The sequence below is a fragment of the Tribolium castaneum genome, chromosome 4, assembly GCF_031307605.1.
Source record: "Tribolium castaneum strain GA2 chromosome 4, icTriCast1.1, whole genome shotgun sequence".
In the NCBI taxonomy this organism is placed as follows: domain Eukaryota; kingdom Metazoa; phylum Arthropoda; class Insecta; order Coleoptera; family Tenebrionidae; genus Tribolium; species Tribolium castaneum.
Window position 1 is genome coordinate 2,594,697 of NC_087397.1, and position 19,203 is coordinate 2,613,899.

The 19,203-nt window shown below is 35.6% G+C and overlaps 3 protein-coding genes across 3 annotated transcripts; 2 read left to right on the forward strand and 1 right to left on the reverse strand.

Moving 5' to 3' along the window:
* Nucleotides 1–2,891: 2,891 nt before the first annotated feature.
* Nucleotides 2,892–5,125, reverse strand: Vang (Van Gogh). The gene is made up of 2 exons (NM_001170679.1): nt 5,005–5,125; nt 2,892–4,955 (listed from the first exon to the last, which is right to left on the reverse strand). Exons 1-2 carry the CDS (start codon nt 5,106–5,108, stop codon nt 3,413–3,415), a joined length of 1,647 nt encoding a protein of 548 aa, NP_001164150.1. The 5' UTR covers nt 5,109–5,125; the 3' UTR covers nt 2,892–3,412.
* Nucleotides 5,126–5,857: 732 nt separating this feature from the next.
* Nucleotides 5,858–6,708, forward strand: Pfdn2 (Prefoldin 2). The gene is made up of 2 exons (XM_970064.4): nt 5,858–6,074; nt 6,232–6,708. Exons 1-2 carry the CDS (start codon nt 5,935–5,937, stop codon nt 6,524–6,526), a joined length of 435 nt encoding a protein of 144 aa, XP_975157.1. The 5' UTR covers nt 5,858–5,934; the 3' UTR covers nt 6,527–6,708.
* Nucleotides 6,709–7,039: 331 nt separating this feature from the next.
* On the forward strand, nt 7,040–8,620 carry LOC664033 (chondroadherin). Its single transcript, XM_970054.4, has 2 exons — nt 7,040–8,275; nt 8,324–8,620. Exons 1-2 carry the CDS (start codon nt 7,143–7,145, stop codon nt 8,583–8,585), a joined length of 1,395 nt encoding a protein of 464 aa, XP_975147.1. The 5' UTR covers nt 7,040–7,142; the 3' UTR covers nt 8,586–8,620.
* Nucleotides 8,621–19,203: the final 10,583 nt, after the last annotated feature.

The window sequence follows — 19,203 nt, forward strand, 5'->3', positions numbered from 1 at the left end:
AAAGCAAATAAACATTTTTTTTGGGTTTCATTTTTATTATTATTATTTTTTTTATGCTACAAACGGTAGCCAACGTGGAAGCGATATACAGGTACGTCCATTTTATTATTGTGTCGTATTTATTTATTTCACAAACCAATAATTTCATGAAATTTAATTGCAATTACAATGTTGTGTACACCGGCTCTAAATACGGTGTTGAAAAGTCATAGTTTGAGTGACTCATTTTAAATTCAGTAACTATAAACAAAATCAAACACTCAAACAATATATTGCCACGTAATAATTTTGTCTTTAATTTCAATGAATGAAAGTGGCTTGCTCAAAATTTAAAGCAAATAAACATTTTTTTTTGGGTTTCATTTTTATTATTATTTTTTTTTTTAATGCTACAAACGGTAGCCAACGTGGAAGCGATATACAGGTACGTCCATTTTATTATTGTGTCGTATTTATTTATTTCACAAACCAATAATTTCATGAAATTTAATTGCAATTACAATGTTGTGTACACCGGCTCTAAATACGGTGTTGAAAAGTCATAGTTTGAGTGACTCATTTTAAATTCAGTAACTATAAACAAAATCAAACACTCAAACAATATATTGCCACGTAATAATTTCGTCTTTAATTTCAATGAATGAAAGTGGCTTGCTCAAAATTTAATGCAAATAAACATTTTTTTTTTGGTTTCATTTTTATTATTATTATTTTTTTTAATGCTACAAACGGTAGCCAACGTGGAAGCGATATGAAGGTAGGTGTATTTATTTACTGAAGTTTTGAATTTGAATTGCCATATATTAAAACGTATTGTGTATTTTTTATTTTGTTTAATATTGACAAACGTTGCTTGTTGTAACTTTCATGCAAATAAAGATTTTTTTATTGGTGTTGTTTTTATTTTTTAATGTCTTGCTACAAACAGTAGCCAACGCAGAAGCCATATGAAGGTAGGTGCATTTTTTTGCGTTTTATCTTGTGATGTGTTGAATTTAATAGCTTGTGTGCCATATATTATACCGTATTGTGTATCCTTTATTCTGTATAATATTTATTAATGTCGCTTGTTGTAACTTTTCTACAAATTATTTTTTTTTGTTGGTTGTGTTTTTAATTTATTTTTTAGGTTTTGCTATAAATGGTAGCAGATGCAGTATAAAGGTAAGTGCATTTATTTAACGCCAAGTGAAAAAACTTTGATTTTTGTGTACTATTTTTTCATTTCACAAACCAATAATTCTTTTATTCCCTTCATTTTCAAATAATCATTGTTTACCTCATCCTTATATCCTTTTTTCCTGGCAAGAATGCTCTAAACCTCCACGTGGTTCTTGCCGGACAAATTAGTTATTGACTAATTTGACCAATTAGAGCAATCCTTAAATATAACATTGTTGATTGTTTTTTTCAGCCGTAAAATTATGTCGCTTGTTGTAATTTTTATGCAAATAAAGATTTTTTTATTGGTGTTGTTTTAATTTTTTTTTAATGCTACAAACGGTAGCCAACGTGGAAGCGATATACAGGTACGTCCATTTTATTATTGTGTCGTATTTATTTATTTCACAAACCAATAATTTCATGAAATTTAATTGCAATTACAATGTTGTGTACACCGGCTCTAAATACGGTGTTGAAAAGTCATAGTTTGAGTGACTCATTTTAAATTCAGTAACTATAAACAAAATCAAACACTCAAACAATATATTGCCACGTAATAATTTTGTCTTTAATTTCAATGAATGAAAGTGGCTTGCTCAAAATTTAAAGCAAATAAACATTTTTTTTTGGGTTTCATTTTTATTATTATTATTTTTTTTAATGCTACAAACGGTAGTCAACGTGGAAGCGATATGAAGGTAGGTGTATTTATTTACTGAAGTTTTGAATTTGAATTGCCACATATTAAAACGTATTGTGTATTTTTTATTTTGTTTAATATTGACAAACGTTGCTTGTTGTAACTTTCATGCAAATAAAGATTTTTTTATTGGTGTTGTTTTTATTTTTTAATGTCTTGCTACAAACAGTAGCCAACGCAGAAGCCATATGAAGGTAGGTGCATTTTTTTGCGTTTTATCTTGTGATGTGTTGATTTAATAGCTTGTGTGCCATATATTATACCGTATTGTGTATCCTTTATTCTGTATAATATTTATTAAAGTCGCTTGTTGTAACTTTCCTACAAATTAATTTTTTTGTTGGTTGTGTTTTTAATTTATTTTTTAGGTTTTGCTACAAATGGTAGCAGATGCAGTTCAAAAGGTAAGAGCATTTATTTAACGCCAAGTGAAAAAGCTTTGATTTTTGTGTACTATTTTTTCATTTCACAAACCAATAATTCCTTTATTCCCTTCATTTTCAAATAATCATTGTTTACCTCATCCTTATATCCTTTTTTCCTGGCAAGAATGCTCTAAACCTCCACGTGGTTCTTGCCGGACAAATTAGTTATTGACTAATTTGACCAATTAGAGCAATCCTTAAATATAACATTGTTGATTGTTTTTTACAGCCGTAAAATTATGTCGCTTGTAATTTTCATGCAAATAAAGATTTTTTATTGGTGTTGTTTTTAATTTTTTTAATGCTACAAACGGTAGCCAACGTGGAAGCGATATGAAGGTAGGTCTATTTTATTGCTGTGTCGTATTTATTTATTTCACAAACCAATAATTTCATAAAACTTAATTGCAGTTAAAATCTTTAAATGCGGTGTTGAAAAGTGAAATTTTGAGTGACACATTTTAAATACAGTAACTATAAATAAAATAATCAAGGAAGCTGTGTCAGTGAGGGCTCTATTTGGCTATATCAGTTCGGGATGCCTGAATATAACCCCAGAAAAATGATAGGTTTAAAAAAAACACTATTACAAATTAGTACATTTATTCAAAACACGGTCACAGATCGGTGTACATACACAAAGAGATATAAAAGGCTACATTTAATGTCATTTTTAGAATACTGATCCTTTGAGATAAGCTAGAGCTACGGAAAAAATTGCACTGACATATCTTACAAATTTTAGGCACAAACAGTCCAAACATGCCGAATCTTTGGACTCAAACCTCTTAAATGTATCTACATCAGTTGACGCTATACTTAAGTACCTGCCTTACAATTACTTGTGCTATAATTTACACTTTGTGCATTCATAAAACGAGTAAAAAATAAATTACGAGTATTTTGAGCTGAAATAAACATTATTGCAAAAAATATCACATAAAACTGATAAAAATTTCGTTTTGGTCTTACACAACCACGGAAATTATTTACACCCTATTAGTTACACGAAGTCTTGTAATAACGTTAATTATTTAAGGAGGAATAGAATAACCGCTTGACCACGAATTATACAATACTACAAACCGATATGTGCTTAAATAAGTCGATCGTAAACTATAGGTCATACCGAGGTCTCCGAATTCAGCCTCAAAACAAACTTATTACTCTTCGGATCAACAACCTCTTCCGTAATATTAAAATGCGGGATCTTTTTAATCGTGCAAAGCAGCGAGACATCGTTTTGCCTCAACTGAAAGCTCGTATTGTCTCCAATCGGGCGCGTTAGCAACTCCTCGCAAATCAGCGCCCACGTCTGCACATCCTTCACTTCCTTATCATTTTGCAAAACGGGCTCGCTCACTAGATACTGCTCGAGGAACGCTTTCGGGGTCAGATCATTACTGAGACAATTGGCTAAATGAGTCAAAATCGACTCGACGGAGTGCCTCGGCTGTTGCCTCGTCACTCTTAAATACTTCTGGAGGGCTCGTGCCATCGACGGGAAAATGGCCTGGGCGGCCTCGTGCGGGTCCATCGGGATGGCAGGCACTTGGTCGTTATGTAAGCGTTTGATATGAGTGAAGGCTTCTTCAGCGGCTGTGATCAGTCGAGCCCTGCGTTTTTTCACACGTCTCTCGTACTCGTGCTCTTCGTAGAAGCGCTCGTTGTGACTCGAGTCACGTCGGCGTGCATGCGCCGCCAACATCGCCCGTGACTGCGACTGTTGCAAGGAGGAATTATTAACACCATCCACTTCGTAAAATTTGAAACTTGAGGAGTTTTTGCGCGATTTTGACACCGGGATGCGCTCCAAGTACGGGTTATAAATGGGGAACTCAGTGTAGTACTTTTCAAGGACCCAAACAGCCGCTCGCTGGATGCTTAACTGGCCTATGGCATAGGCGCGGCTAGCGCCATCGGGGCTCCGCACAACCTTGATGTAATACATCGGTTGTTGGTGCCTGATCTCCATCAAAACTACAGCCAAGTAATGGATAAAAAGTAGCGTATCAGTCAGACTTAAGGCGTAAGCCACCAAGGCCTCATAATCCACCGTTTCCTCCGGTGTGGTGGCGGCACGCGCAGTCTCGGTCACTTGAACTATATAAAACAGCCAATAGGCGAAAATACAGACTAAAACAAAGGCTAGGACAGCCGCCCGAAACAGGAAAAACCTTGGCAAGGTCGCATTCGGCTTGCGCAAGAACACAGCCCAGGCCCCGACCGCCAAAATGGCCATTTTGAACGCCAACGACACCAACTGGCCTTTACATTCGGCCCCGCAAGCTAACAATTTCGCGCTGTCTGCGAGTCCCAGCCGCGAGGACAGCGCAGGGAAGAACCCCAGTTTTGGCAATACGACCATGGCTAAGGGGCTCAAGAAGGCAACTATTGAAAGGATGTACGTTAGCACCGTCCCCATGTATCTTTGGCAGACGAAGGAGAGCCCGGTGTCAGGTTCACCGGGCCAGTTACTGACGTCTTCGGTCGACTGGGACTGCTCGGACGTGTTCCCGGTGATGGCAGTGGTGTTCTCGCCCCAGTTGTCGTCCTGGGGCAGGATTTGCACCTCGATGACCTCCTGGCCGTCGCGGTTGTCGGGGGTGAGGGTCACGGCCGTCTGGAAGGGCGCCATCTCGTCGTTTTTGCGAGACTTGGAGCTTCTGTAAAAAAATTACTTTCAAGATGGTCCAGAATTGTTTGGGCACGAACCTGGTGCTTCTGTGGGAGTGCTGTCGGTAGTTGTTGCGGTCGCGGTGCCCCCGTGAACGTCTCGATCGTGAACTGTTTTCCGATTTTATGGATTCAGTCTCCATATCTCGTCCAGTTTCGTTGCCCATGTATTTTCCCAAAAGCCGGATTTTTTTTGCAAGAAACTGTCATGAGTGGTTCTTTATCAACACTTTTGCGGGAATTCTCGTCAAAAATCCTGATTATTTCACTAATAAGTTCAATGACTCCTCACGTTGATGACATTTCGTAAACATGTATTTGTGCATAAAAAATCCAAACAATTTCCGTTATTTGGAGCCTTAGGCCACTTCCGGGGTTCGTTTCGCTCAGGAGGAATGCATTTTCTTGGGATTTGTTTCGTAAGAGTTGCGTAAATCGTTTACAAATTGCATTTAAATTAGTGCGGCGGCTTGTGTGCGTTTTTCTAATAAAACTGGATCATTTTTCTCAAACGGCACTTGGAACACGCACCGTTTTTTCCCCACACACGTAACCAATTCCCTCCGACACTCCACACATGCTTTTTTATTCAAATTTATTCAAAATTTACTGAAAACTAAATCGGAGTTTATAAAATGTAAACGCCTACGTTTAGGAGCAATTTAATTGCCCCATAAATTATGGCTGCAACATGGCTACCGTGTAAACCAAAAATGACTAAAAACACTAAATAGAGCAATTCCTTCCAATGAATTTCAGTCAAAGAAACCGAGACGAGGAAAAAAATAGACGTAGTCTAGACCCGGGAAGATAAATTTCAATTGAAAAAAAATCCACATTGTCTGGTTATCGCAAAATTGGCAAAAACGCGCTTGGTTTTTTCTTTCCGCCAGGTTTACATCATGTGGCTGCGTCACGTGACCATGACAAAGTGACATTTCTCAAATTCCGGATTTATGTTTACCAAAAATGGCAAGTGATTCGAAAAAGAAATCGTCCAAAGGGCTCACGCCCGAGGAGATCCTGAACGGCTTTCAAGCGCTAAGGGCCGAGCAGCGCACCCTTTCATCAAAACTGACGGAATTCGAAGCCGATTCCAACGAACACAAGTAAGTTTCCGGCCCGGTTGTGGCCCCAAACGTGGGGCTGTGGCGGCGAAACCCACGGCAAATTACTCAAAATTGAGTAAATTTTCATTTTTGAAATGAAATTTTTTTCGTGGTTGCCGGTTTTTTTGTAAAATGTTACATAACCTCGCTTTTACAGAATGGTCATCGCCACTTTACAAAACGTGAACGAAGACCGGCGTTGCTTCCGACTAGTCGGGGGGGTTTTAACTGAGCGAAAAGTGAAGGACGTTCTTCCGGCACTTGTTGCGAATTTGGAGAAACTCAAAGAACTTATTGAAAAGTTGAAAGAACAAATCACGAAGAAAGGTGTGGAGATTAATGAATACAGGGAAAAGTATAACATTAGCTTTAGAGGGTTGGATAATCCGGCCCCGAAACAGGAGGAGCAAGTGGCGGCTTCAGAGAGTAGAGGAAATGTTTTAGTGTCTTAAATATGCATGTGCTTTTTTTATTTACACCTAAGCTAGGATTTTTCTTTTGTAGAATATTTATTTTATGTATTTCATTCGAATTTGGTCGGCATTTAACAAATTCATCTTTTTCTATGAGAGCTGTGCTGGTTTTTTGCAAGGTAATGTAACATATTTCATCCGAATAAAAATTTAATTTGTAAGTGGTTTTTTATTAATTTACCCCCATTACCCAATGACGAATTACGTAAGCACCAATAAATTATAATCTCAATTGCATATTCAACAAAAAAAAACAATTAAATTTCTTTCGTTTTTTGTGGCTGTATTATTGGTTGCCTAACCATGACTTTAAATTATTTCTCTAAAAAATTCAAATGAAAGCCTTAATAAGTTTTAATAAATTAAAGCACTTAATATTCACCACATTAAAAAAAACTGGTTTAATTATATAATTAAATTACAATATAAGTATTATCTAAGATAAAAAAAAGATAGATAGTAAATAATAAACCAATCATTTATTAAATCCTATTTGCTCTAGATATCAGTAGTCAGTATGTGAAGTGACTCAGTTTAGAAAAAACATCATGATAAGTTAACTGATAAAAGATTTTCCTCTTGTTCTAGTGAGACAATGTTTAAGTTTAGTTTCCTTCTTGTTTTTTCTTTATTATTTTACCACAACGAGGCCTTAAACCAGCTATGTTCCGTAAGAAAAGCAGAGAAAAACTGTATCTGTAAACGCATCACCGACAGCGAAGATTTAATTGCCACAGAAGCCGACTGCGTAAGAACAAATTTCGACTATTTCCCGACCTCAGAGCAGCTACCTAAAGACCTCAACCTGCTCGACTTATCACACAACTCACTCACAAAACTGGACGCAACCGAAACGCGATTTTCAAGTGTGACCTTAGAAACGTTGAAATTATCTTACAACGCGATTAGTTTCATCAGTTATGGCTTTTTCGCCGAAATTCCCAACCTGAGAATCCTAGTTTTGAGTCACAACAACATCGAAAGTCTCGACAGTGACGAAATTTTCCAAAAAAACCCAAAAATAACTCATTTGGATTTGAGTTTCAACTTCATCCATGTGATACAAGCCGCGACTTTCTCGCCCCTTGTAGAATTACAAGTTTTGGATTTGAGTTACAATAACCATTCTCTCGGAGAGTCGTTGAGCCAAGTCCGGACTTTAACCGACTCCGGGCTCGGCATAAACCCCAACATTGTGCGTCTTAGTCTCGACAATATTGGGCTTAAGGACGTCCAAAATGGTTTTTTCAGCAACCATACGTATTTAACGCACTTATCTTTGGCCGATAACCGATTTACTCAAGTCCCGCGAGTTCCATACAGTGTGGAGTATTTGGACTTGTCTGGGACGGACATTTCGGTGCTCCAAGCCAAAGAATTGAGTTACCACACGCTCAGAGTTCTAAGACTCGAACGAATGAAGATGCTTGAGACTATCCACCACTATGCCTTCTATAATTTGGAAGCACTGGAGGAGTTATCGGTGAAACATTGTCGCAATTTGCGGGAGTTTAACGAACTGGTCTTTGGCGCTTTGCAAAAAAATGAAGAAACGAATTTGCGGAAATTGTCTTTGGCTGGGAATGGTTTACAAAGTTTGAATTGGACGTATAAGTACCTCTTCCGAAGTTTGGATTTTATTGATTTGACAGACAATCCGTGGAAATGCGACTGTGACATACTGTGGTTGCAAGAATTTGAGAATTTATACAAAAGTGAAAACGTGAAGTGAGTCACTTAAAACTTGTGTTTTTTTTTCGTAAAAATCACTTCCAGGTGTTCCTCCCCTTTATCTCTCCGCTCCAAGCAACTTTTCGACGTGACCGACGAAAACGTCCCAACTTGCTACCCCCAAAAGTACGGCAAAAAGTCGCACCGAGTCCTCATCGCCTTTTTAATACTCCTCGTCTTAATTCTGGCGGCTTTGGTCGGCTATTTGTTTTATTACTCCCCGAGCTGGTGGAGTGGTAACAGGTCGCGGGGAATCGGCCCCCAGTCACCCTACAGTGCGTCCAGAATCGGCGAAGAATTGACTTAACTTTGTTAAAAATAAAATAAAATTATTTCACGTTTTGCTGATATGTAATTCCGGCGGTGTATCAAGTCCCGGTCAATCGTTTTGAATGTAAATGGGACAAAGCGATTACCATCCACCCTTCCCTATTGAGTTTTTCTGCATCACCGACTTCTGTCTATGCACACAAAATCTAACAGAGCGAAAAATAATTGATAACTATTTTATATCGATTCATTATTTTGGATTTATTTCAGGCAGCGGGGCTCTAATGCGCTCCACGAATTCAAATAATTGGTGTTGCGCGAGGGCTGACGTAACAAATCCAAAAAATCAACCCTGTTTTAGGTCAAATATTTTGGAATTAGCATAATATTATTAAAAAAAAAAGGCCAAGAAAGGAAAATTTGGACAAATTATGAGGTAAAAAAAAGATTTTGATTATGATAATTTATGGTTTGTTTTCACATAACTTCATGTTGGTATTAAATTGAGTCATGCATTGTCGAGTTTATTGTTTTTTTTTGTTGGTAACATTTTTTAAGCCTTCTTCTGGAATCTGAATCCTAGATTAGAAACACTATTTTAAATACGTTTCCCATGGCAACGTGTTTTAAATTAATGTTTTCAATATTTTGGAACACGCTTCTCGCATACGCTCGTTGCATAACGACAGTCCTCGCACTTTAAACTTGTGTTTTCACACTCTTATTATTAATTACTATAAAAAGTGAAAATCTCTTAGAGAAATGCATTAGTTTTTTGAATGATATACTCGTAGAGTTTGAGTTTACTTTTATTTATTTTATTATTAATTTTTAAAATTTTTCTGAAGGAATTTTTTTAAGTAAATTGATTTTTTTTAATATCAAGTTTCTCACAATTTTTTAGTTTTTTGAGCATTTTTTTTTCTTTGAGGGTGTGATTTTTCGGTCCATCAAATAAAAAAACTTGGAAAAAAATGACAAAAAAGATATGTAAATAAGGGTTTGAAACGATAAAAATATAGCTATGATGGCACTAGAAAATTGTGTATTCAACTACAAGAAAAGACAAAAATGTGCACTGTATTATGAGCAAAAAATTCAAATTACCTACAATAAGTCCAGAATAAAGACTGTGACAAAATTTATTAAAACTAAATAGTTTGGTATGTTATTGAAATTTAAAGAAAATCTACAGGTTTTATTTTCATAGCCCAAGTAAAGCTTATGTACAAACATTGTTATTCATAAGATTTATTTTTTTAGAAATAATTAGTTTGAAAAAAAAACACAAAGTTTGATCAAATGGGAACGTATTTGGCTTGTTGTGCAATTGAATCGATTTTTACTTAATACATTTTTAAACATGTGCAGTGAGCTTTCCGGCTTAACCGTGGCGTGAATTAAATGCTTTTTAGATCATCCCCCTCCGCATTTAACACATCACTTTAAGCTCATAATACCGTATGCAACTAAACAAGAATCACCCCTGATTTTTTCAGTTTGTATGCAGTAATAGGATTGCACCATGTATGTTTTGTTACAATTACCAATTTACCAGATGTAAATAGGATATATTATGTTTTCGGGGATGACATGATGTAATCCTTGAATGAATCAATAAAACGCAAGCGGAAAATAGAACAAAATCGGGCATTCTTTGACGAAAAAAGCTCCACAAATAGCTCAGACATCTTGTTCATGCTCATCTGAAACCTGAAGAACCCTTTATGTGTCCATATTTGATAAATACGCATTGAAAATCGGGACAAAGCCGTGCGGTTATGAAAACAGATCAGAGATAAACCCGGTGTACAGTTTCCGAAATGTAATATTTTGGCAAATTGTGGTTATTAAAACACGTTCACAGGAGAGAGATAACATCGGACATTATCACCAGGCTTTTGTTTTTTTTTCTTCAACACGGTTCAAATAATAGAGCGAGACCGTAACAATAAATACTTCCTTTGGCAGGAACGAGCTTTCTAATGTCGATTACGCCGATGGACCCAGAGATAGGCAAAAGCGTCGCTCATTTTGTACATCAATTAAAACACACTCGGTGTGACAATAGATGTCGAAACGACGACGTGTGATAATACGCGATAATAAAGACACTTAACAATCGTATCGACCATCTCTATGGTACACGGACTCACTAATGTCATCTGCCAATGGGTTTTGGGTTTCCTACCGGTGCACGAGGGGAGCACCAGAGATAACCCACGTTTCGGTAAATGACGACCGATTACCATCTAGCGTTTTATTGTGCAGAGGTGCGAGGGAAGATCGCCAAGATTAACGAGCAATAAGTTGATCGAAAACACTTTTTTATTAATTTGTCAGTGGCTTACAAAAAAAAAATAATAACTAATACTCGAAAAAGATTTTCTATTACTACTGTATTAGTGAGATAGGTCTCAGAATTAAATTCTCTACGACTTAATAAAAGAAAATCTTTGGCATTTTATTTAAAAAAATTGAGTTTTGGGTGCTTAAAGTTCTGAAAACTTAACTTTAAACATTTGGAGTTAGTTATTTTTTTTTAGCAATTTGAAAACACCAAAGAAAAGATCTAGACTTTCTCTTTGAAATGAGCTAAAGATATTTCCATTTTTTTTTTAAATGGCGAAGTTATCGATTTTTGAACTGGGAGAAGCTAATTCAAAAAAAATTAAAAACTCTAAATATTTGGTAAACGATTAAATTTAGGTATAGGAAAAGCTTATAAAAACTACCTTAGAATAACTCTAGTAATCCAAAAAAGCATTAAAAAATATACCTTTCCATTTAAAATAAGGAAGGTGATAGCGACTTCCGGTATAACCGGAAGTGTCACCATTTTGAAAATATTTTCATTAAGCAGGACCTAAGAGATTATGGTCGTATACAAATTTTCAGATGATTGTCATTATTATTAGAACTACCATTACTTCTAATGGGAGGTTTAGACGGCTTGGTAAAATCTACATAAGAAAATCTAAGAGTTGCATACCACATTTTTTTTACAACTACAAATAGAGTCATAGCAAACAGATCATTTTTCCGAGTGTATTAATTTTGTCAGTGGCTTTTTCCAACTGTTGTGTTATTAAATATATCCATGCCCATGGTGAATGGAGCACATGGAGCCCCGGTGTCAATCATCTCCGTAAATCCGCTTTCTCTATTGTGGTTTGTCGGATTAGTCCGGCACTCCCTCCTCAAATCGAAGCTAAAATATGTAGCGTGTACGGACCTTATGCACCGTTGTTTGCATGTTTGTGTTGCAAAGCTCCTTAGTGATGCGATTAAAAAGGTACAGAACGGAAACACGTCCCTAATCCTCTTGGATTTCCCCCCGATTTTGGAAAAAATCACTCTTGGTCGATTTTGAAGACGAGTAGCGTGTTGTAACCGAATTCGCCAACCCTATACCGAATAAAAGCCGAACGAGCGAGCAACAGGGTATAAAATCGATATTATTCGCATCAAAGATCAAATTTAGCCTGTAATCGGCCACCTTATTAGCAGGCGGCTCATTTTCCATGGCTTTCTCTAATTTCAAGCGCGCCTGTCTGAGCGCATCGGCCCCCGCGTACGATACTCCTTTGTTACCGAATTATCGCAGGTAACTTGATAGCCAGATTGCAACATTTGGGTTACAAACAAAGTGCAGTCAGAGATGCGTTCGTAATTTTTCTGGCAATTTTGTTTACTGTTTTATTAATATCCAAATCGGGGGATCCGATTTCCAAACCAGAAAAAAGGGACCGCACGGATCGCGGATGCCACGGAACCACCGGACGAGATATAGACACTTACGTAACAAAAAAAATACGCGAAACAGGTGGGCAGTCTGCCAGGTACACCGATTTTTGAAAACAGAAACCAGAGCAAAAAGTGCCCAGGACGGGCTAAGCGGTGGCTGCTCCAAAAATGTTAAATAAGCTAAATTGAACAAATATTAAAAAACCACATTTGTAGCAACTTTCGTTAATTGCATGATTTTAATATTTTTTGTCTTAAAAAATAACTAGTTTTCTTTCTTTTTAACCATTTGGGGACAATTTTTTTGTTTTTCTGGACGTTATAATTTGATTTTAATTTTTAATTTTAATTTTTTTTGGTCTATTTTTAATTTTAACTGATGAGCATTCATTTTTGAACACATTGTGTTTATTCTTTGCTATCGTTCGGACGTGGTGTTGTCATCTCTGGATAAGTGTGAACCGTGATGTGGCTTTAATTTCTTACCAGTGCCCATTTTTACGTAAGTTGTAGGATGTCTCATAGTTGAAGATCTTGTGGCTTCCATATTTGAAATCATAGCAGAGTGTGAATAGAATTGACAATTAAACTCTTGGCCGCAATCACATAAATAGAGGAAACCGTTGACAGTAGTGGTAACACCAATAAGCCATTTAAGTGTCTTGGGTGTCAAGGGTCGTCCGTTTGTGTTTTAAATCAGTCACAAATAATGGGGTGCCGAGGTCATGTGTGGTTTCAGAATCAGTGAATGTAATACCGCAAACATTTAATTTTACTGCGTCGTGTTACTTCTCGGTGTATAGTTATCGGTTATCACTTGAAACCGCGTAATTATCCCGATTTTTGCAAAAAAGTTCCGCTTTACGAGACCCAGATATTCCCCAGTCTCATTTATCGAAACAATGAAAACGTAAATAACGAGCCAACAAAAGCTCGTCGGGGATTCAAAATGAAATCAAATCTGTGCCGAGGAAAATAAGTGTAAGAGATTGACGTCGGATGAAAATTGAAAAAGGAAATTTCTTTTTAGACTCAATTGTTTCGCTCGGCTGGGCCGTACGGTCACCGGACAGTGTATAGCCAGACTTGATTAGTAAGAATGCTTTTTGTCTCCTGTTCGCCTCGTTTGAATGTTGACGCTGGAACGAAGAGGGAATGCAGGGATGATGTAGGGGAAGTCGACCCGTGATGGAGTGCATACAACGAGATTATGGCACAAACCCTTGTATCTCCACGACTGCGATGCAAACTAAACTCCAGGGACTTGTGTTATTCGATAACCTGGATGGGAACCCAGTGGGAATCGCCCGCTTCTTGCTACTTTCCACAACTGCACAAACACAACGCAAAAATAACGTAGAAAAAAAAAACGTTAAAAAAATCACAGAAATAACGTTATTTGTAACGAAAACATTACCGTTGCTTTTTAGTAACTATTTAAACGATTTTGTAACGCAAGAATATAACGTATTATAGAAAATATAAAACCAGTAGTTAAAATCAACAAGCAACGATTTAAAAAGGCTGTAATTCAGTTATTTGCAACATTAATTATACGTTTAAAATAAACGTAAGTAAATACGTTTTCTAAAAACGTTAAAATTTTATAAATTAAAAATTGGTGAAAAAAATAAAGATGGTTTTTAAAATACGTAACATAAACGTTAAAATATAACGTAATCATACAACCAAATAACAACGTTGTAAAAACGCGTACTGGAATTTTGCTTTCGTGGAAAATTCAGTAGTCAAAAAATTGGTGGTTGATTGAAAATGATGGCAATAAGGAGGCTCCGGGTCCGTTTGCTCGTCGGCAATCCAAACCTAATATCCCGCAAAGAGGAACAAACAGCACAATAGGTCATAAATGAAGCGTAGGAGGCTATCGTTGTGCCTTGGGCGATTATATCGACTGTCAAGTGTTGACAGTTGAAGCACGGCGGGAGTCGGATTAGACCGGTCGTAGAGGGCTTGAGTTTCACGCACGGCCGTCTAGTATCAACATATGTGCCCAAACCTAGTCTTTTATGTGAATTATTAACGTTCCGATTCGTTTCAAAAGCAACAACACTCGAATGTTGCTCCTCGCTAGTGAGATACAGAGAGCAGCTTTTTCATTTATTATTGAGCGGAGATTTTGCTGCAGGATCCTGTGGGAGTCGGGTTGGGGGATGTAATTCGCCACCGACGACCACCATTAGGAACATCAAGTATGCAGGCGCGGTAAGACGGCTTATAAGCACCTGTGCGCAGGATTAGAAGTAATAAGGGCTAATGACCAAATGTACGTGACGGGGAGCTGGCCGCGGGGATCTATTCACAAAGTCGGGAAGAAAATCTCACTTTCTTAACTCTTTTTTCAAATAAGATGACAACCCTTCCGTTGAAACTTAATTGGGGTGAATGTTGTATTTTTAAAAATTTATTTAGAAAAAATTCTACTAAATCGTGTGCAACATTTTTTTGCATTTTCTTCAGAAACTTTAAGACTTAGAGCAAAAACATCAGATTGCGCTTAAAAATATCTATATTCTTGTCAAAACCCAGAGCCGCTCCGAGCCATGGTTCCGTCTACTGAGGCATTTTAATGTTTTTTTACTAAAAAAATTATATTTGAAAAACTAAAAAACTAAACTGAAAAAAATTCTAGCAAACTTTTATAGACTTTTCTATGCTTTTACAACCATCTCGAGTTGTTAAAAGTACAATACAAGTCATAAGGTTTATTTTTTCAATGTTTAATTTTTCCAATTTCTGCGAAATTTTTTTCGATTTTTGGTACCAGGAAAATTTATCGAGCAATAACTCCGAAAGTTTTAAAGATAACGCTTATCTTCAAAAAAGATCATTATTCTCCGACTAATAGTTTTCAAGAAAATTGCAGATGAATGCAAAAATTTGTAAAATTTTAAAAAATTCATAACTGAAGAAATTATTAAGAATTTGGCGATTTTCTCAACGCTAATCCATTCCCCAGATTATTTTACATAAGTAAGAGTCAAAAAAAGTTTACTTTTTTGAATAGTATTGCCATAATTTATTTTACTTTTAATTTGAAAAATGGTGGATGCGCCGAGTTATTTTTCAAAAATTCATAACTCAGAAACTAAAAGTCGTAGAGCAATGCAGTTTGTTTCATTAAATTCAGGGGCTCATTTTCTGTATTATACCAACTTTTAACAAAATCTAACATTTTAAACTTTATTGCAAAAAACTGAGATATGCATTTCCGATAGTGGAAAATTTTATTCAACAAAAAAAATTCATAACTCAAAAACTAAAAGTCGTGGAGCAATGCGGTTTGTTCCATTGAATTCAGCGGCTCATTTTCTGTATTATCCTAATTTTTCACGAGATTTAAAATTTTCAATTTTTTTGCTCAAATTTCCTGAGTAAAACAATTTACCCTTCAAAGAGGTGAAAAAAAATATTTTTTTTAAACTAACTTCTGCAAATTTTTATGGACTTCTACATGTCTTAACAACCCACTAAAGTTGTTAAAAGTCCACAAAAAGTCCAAATGTTCGATTTTTTGATGTTTGATTTTTTCAATTTTCGTCGCAGTTTTTGTCGGTTTTGGGTACCCGGAACATTTCTCGAGCAATAGCTCCGGAACTATTAAAGATAACCCTATAAAGTGTACTATCGTTGGAATGCTCTTTAAATTATCTATTTTTTTCTAAAAAGATTATTATTCTCCGACTAATAGTTTTCGAGCAAATTGCTGCTAAATGCAAAAATTGGTAAAATTATAAAAAATTCATAACTAAAAAACTATTGGGAATGTGGCAATTTTCTCGATGCCAATCGATTCCCCGGATCATTTTGCATAGGTGTGGATTAAAACAGTTCCACTTTTTAGAACAGTTTAGCCGTAAATGAGAAAATAAAAAAAAATAAAAAAAACTTACACTTAGTACCTTCAAAGAGGTGAAAAAAATTTTTTTTTAAACTCACTCCAGTAAATTTTTATAGACTTCTACATGTCTTAACAACCCACTAAAGTGATTAAAAGTTCACAAAAAGTCCAAATGTTCGATTTTTTGATGTTTGATTTTTTCAATTTTCGTCGCAGTTTTTGTCGGTTTTGGGTACCCGGAACATTTCTCGAGCAATAGCTCCGGAACTATTAGAGATAACTCCATAAAGTATACTATCGTTGGAAAGCTCTTTAAATTATCTATTTTTTTCAAAAAAGACTATTATTCTCCGACTAATAGTTTTCGAGCAAATTGCTGCTAAATGCAAAAATTGGTAAAATTTTAAAAAATTCATAACTAAAAAACTATTGGGAATTTGGCAATTTTCTCAATGCCAATCGATTCCTCGGATTATTTTGCATAGGCGTGAATTAAAACAGTTCTACTTTCTAGAATAGTTTAGCCGTAAATGAGAAAATAAAAAAAATTAGAATTATGCAGCAATCACTCTGGACTATTAGAGATAACACTATGGGGATTATTAATTATTATCGTTAGAATGCTCTTTTAATTATCTATCTCTTTAAAAAAACATTGTTCTAAGACTAATTCTTTTCGTAAAAATAGCAAAATTAAATAAAATAAAAAAATCTTAAGTCGAATTTTTATTTTCGCTTCGTGTATCAAATTGATTTCGTTCCCACACAAGAATATAATAACTGTTAGGTGAAGTAGGGGTTAATGTGCACTAAATTCGGTCTAGATGTGAAATATATTTCCACATTTAAATGTGGGGTGTGACGTCCCGATTTGTCGTATGATAATAGCGTTGTCGGCACTTGTCAGTCGACTTGGGACAGTTTAGGTGAGGGCGCAAGTGAAGCCTTGCCACGAGGGAGATCCGGAGACAATTTTCCGGTTGGAGGAGCGTCCCGTGGGGGAAATTACAATATTTATGATGTCATTTAGATCGTCGATCGTCGCTTTGTCAGAATTCAGAGCTCGTTGCGACTATTGTGAGACGCTTTAAACTCCATCAATAATGTATCGCAGCAATTAGAGCTCATTCAATCAGACGAACGGGTGATCCTGCCACGTGTACGGTCTTATACTCCTAGAGATGACTCCGTAATCAACGCGAAATTACACCTCCAACTCGGGGAATTCGTTGAACTTTCTCAGCAGATATTGCTTGCAAATTACATCACGTTTTTAACCATTTTTGTCTAAGTAAAAGGACGAGTACCCAAGTTTTTTAATGAGTTTGGGTTGTTTGTGTCTACCTCGGCGGTCCGTAATCTCCCTAATAGCCTTAACTGGAAATATTAAAACAAATAAAAGCTCTTGACGTGGATCGAGACGGAGCTGTGATCCGGAGTTTGTTTAGATAGACAGGGCGATGGCGCCAACCACCGCTATAACAAAAATGAGAAAAACGCAAGTGTCTCATGTCACAGTCACGTCCCTTTGTGCATCTTCATTAGACGCTGTTTCGACAGTTTTATTTTTAGGACACTTAAAAGGTGATTTCTATTAAGCGGTAATTGCTTTGTGTTCGACTTGGAGTGTTTCTGCTCTGCAATTATGTCTTACGTTTAATTATTTTGTTTCCAAATATTGATACGGGCGAAGAATTTCAAAACTTGTTTTTTCGGCGATTTGCTGACAAAGATATACATGGGTTTTATTATCGAAAATACTTTTTTAATTGATCTGAACCACTTTACGCCGAATGCCATTAAATAACTATTTGAGCGGCAAATGCACCGGTCAAGGTGATGGCGGCATCGCTTTAACGAAAATGGACTGGAATTGCCAGAGGAATTGTGGAATTATCAACGATGACACATTTTCAAAAATTTTAAGTGCAAAAAGCCCAACAGCCAAATTATTTTTAATTGAACGGAAGAACAAGCAAAACGAAGCAACTCGTTTCATTCATTTAAAAAATGTATGATTACAAGAAAGTGTTTTATGGAGTGATTCCACATTGTCTCGTTTATTTCTGAAATTTCCTAATTGCAACCAAAAATCCTACTTAGGTAAACTTACCACTTTATGCCACATTTAATATTTAAATAATTTAATTAAATCAAAATTGGTTCGTTCTATCTTTTAAACATTATTACGTAGTTCATAATTAAATTTTTAAAACAAAAAAATCTCACTCATAAATCAATTTTGAATTAATTTTGCTATTTCTAACAATTACGGATCTGAACAGTTACAATTAGCATATTATTGGATATCTACATCTAAGACAATTTCAGAAATAACCCATATCTAGGTTAATTGATTCACTCTGTTGTTAGAATTAAATCAATTTAATTGAAAAGTGCTAGCAAAATAAGCCTTTAAATGAGGCAAAAAAATTATTTAACTGTCCTTTTTCAATATGAAAAATTTATGGTCTCTTGAATAAAATAATTCATAATTTATTTTTGTTCTCAAAAAATCGTTATAGGTTTCTGCGATTTTGGCTGAGGCTGAAAGTTGAAAAATAAAACATGTGTTAAAATTACATTTTTGGCTATTAGGTATTGGCTATAATTTTAGATTCTTAAAAATTACTTGAATAATTAATCTTCGATAATAATTTGAATTTCGTGCTAAGCTGAAATGTTATATTTGTTGTTAGCCAAAAATCTGCAGCTTAGATGAAAAATTACATAGGGAGCACACTTGAAATACAGGGTGAGCCTTTTGAATGTAGGTATATTTTTAACATATAATCTGTCTCAAAAACCAATAAAAATACAGAAATCATCAGAAGGGTGGTATCATTTAATTTAATAACAATCAATTTAATTAATAATCAATTAATTTCTAGTGTTCAATAAAAAAATTTACGCGATAAAGCATTATTTATAAACATCGTTTGTTTAACAACGATATTAGATGATTTAATAATAATTAATTAATATTTATTATACAAAATTAACATCGATAGAGAAAAACTTCATTATTACTTAATATTTGACGCTGATT

Bases quoted from the DNA above. Each gene is read 5' to 3' on its own strand.
- Pfdn2 (XM_970064.4), top strand. From the start codon at position 5,935: ATGGCAAGTGATTCGAAAAAGAAATCGTCCAAAGGGCTCACGCCCGAG. The intron at 6,075-6,231 runs GTAAGTTTCCGG...TCGCTTTTACAG, and splicing joins GCCGATTCCAACGAACACAA to AATGGTCATCGCCACTTTAC.
- Vang (NM_001170679.1), bottom strand. From the start codon at position 5,108: ATGGAGACTGAATCCATAAAATCGGAAAACAGTTCACGATCGAGACGT. The intron at 4,956-5,004 runs GTTCGTGCCCAA...ATTTTTTTACAG, and splicing joins CACTCCCACAGAAGCACCAG to AAGCTCCAAGTCTCGCAAAA.
- LOC664033 (XM_970054.4), top strand. From the start codon at position 7,143: ATGTTTAAGTTTAGTTTCCTTCTTGTTTTTTCTTTATTATTTTACCAC. The intron at 8,276-8,323 runs GTGAGTCACTTA...AATCACTTCCAG, and splicing joins TACAAAAGTGAAAACGTGAA to GTGTTCCTCCCCTTTATCTC.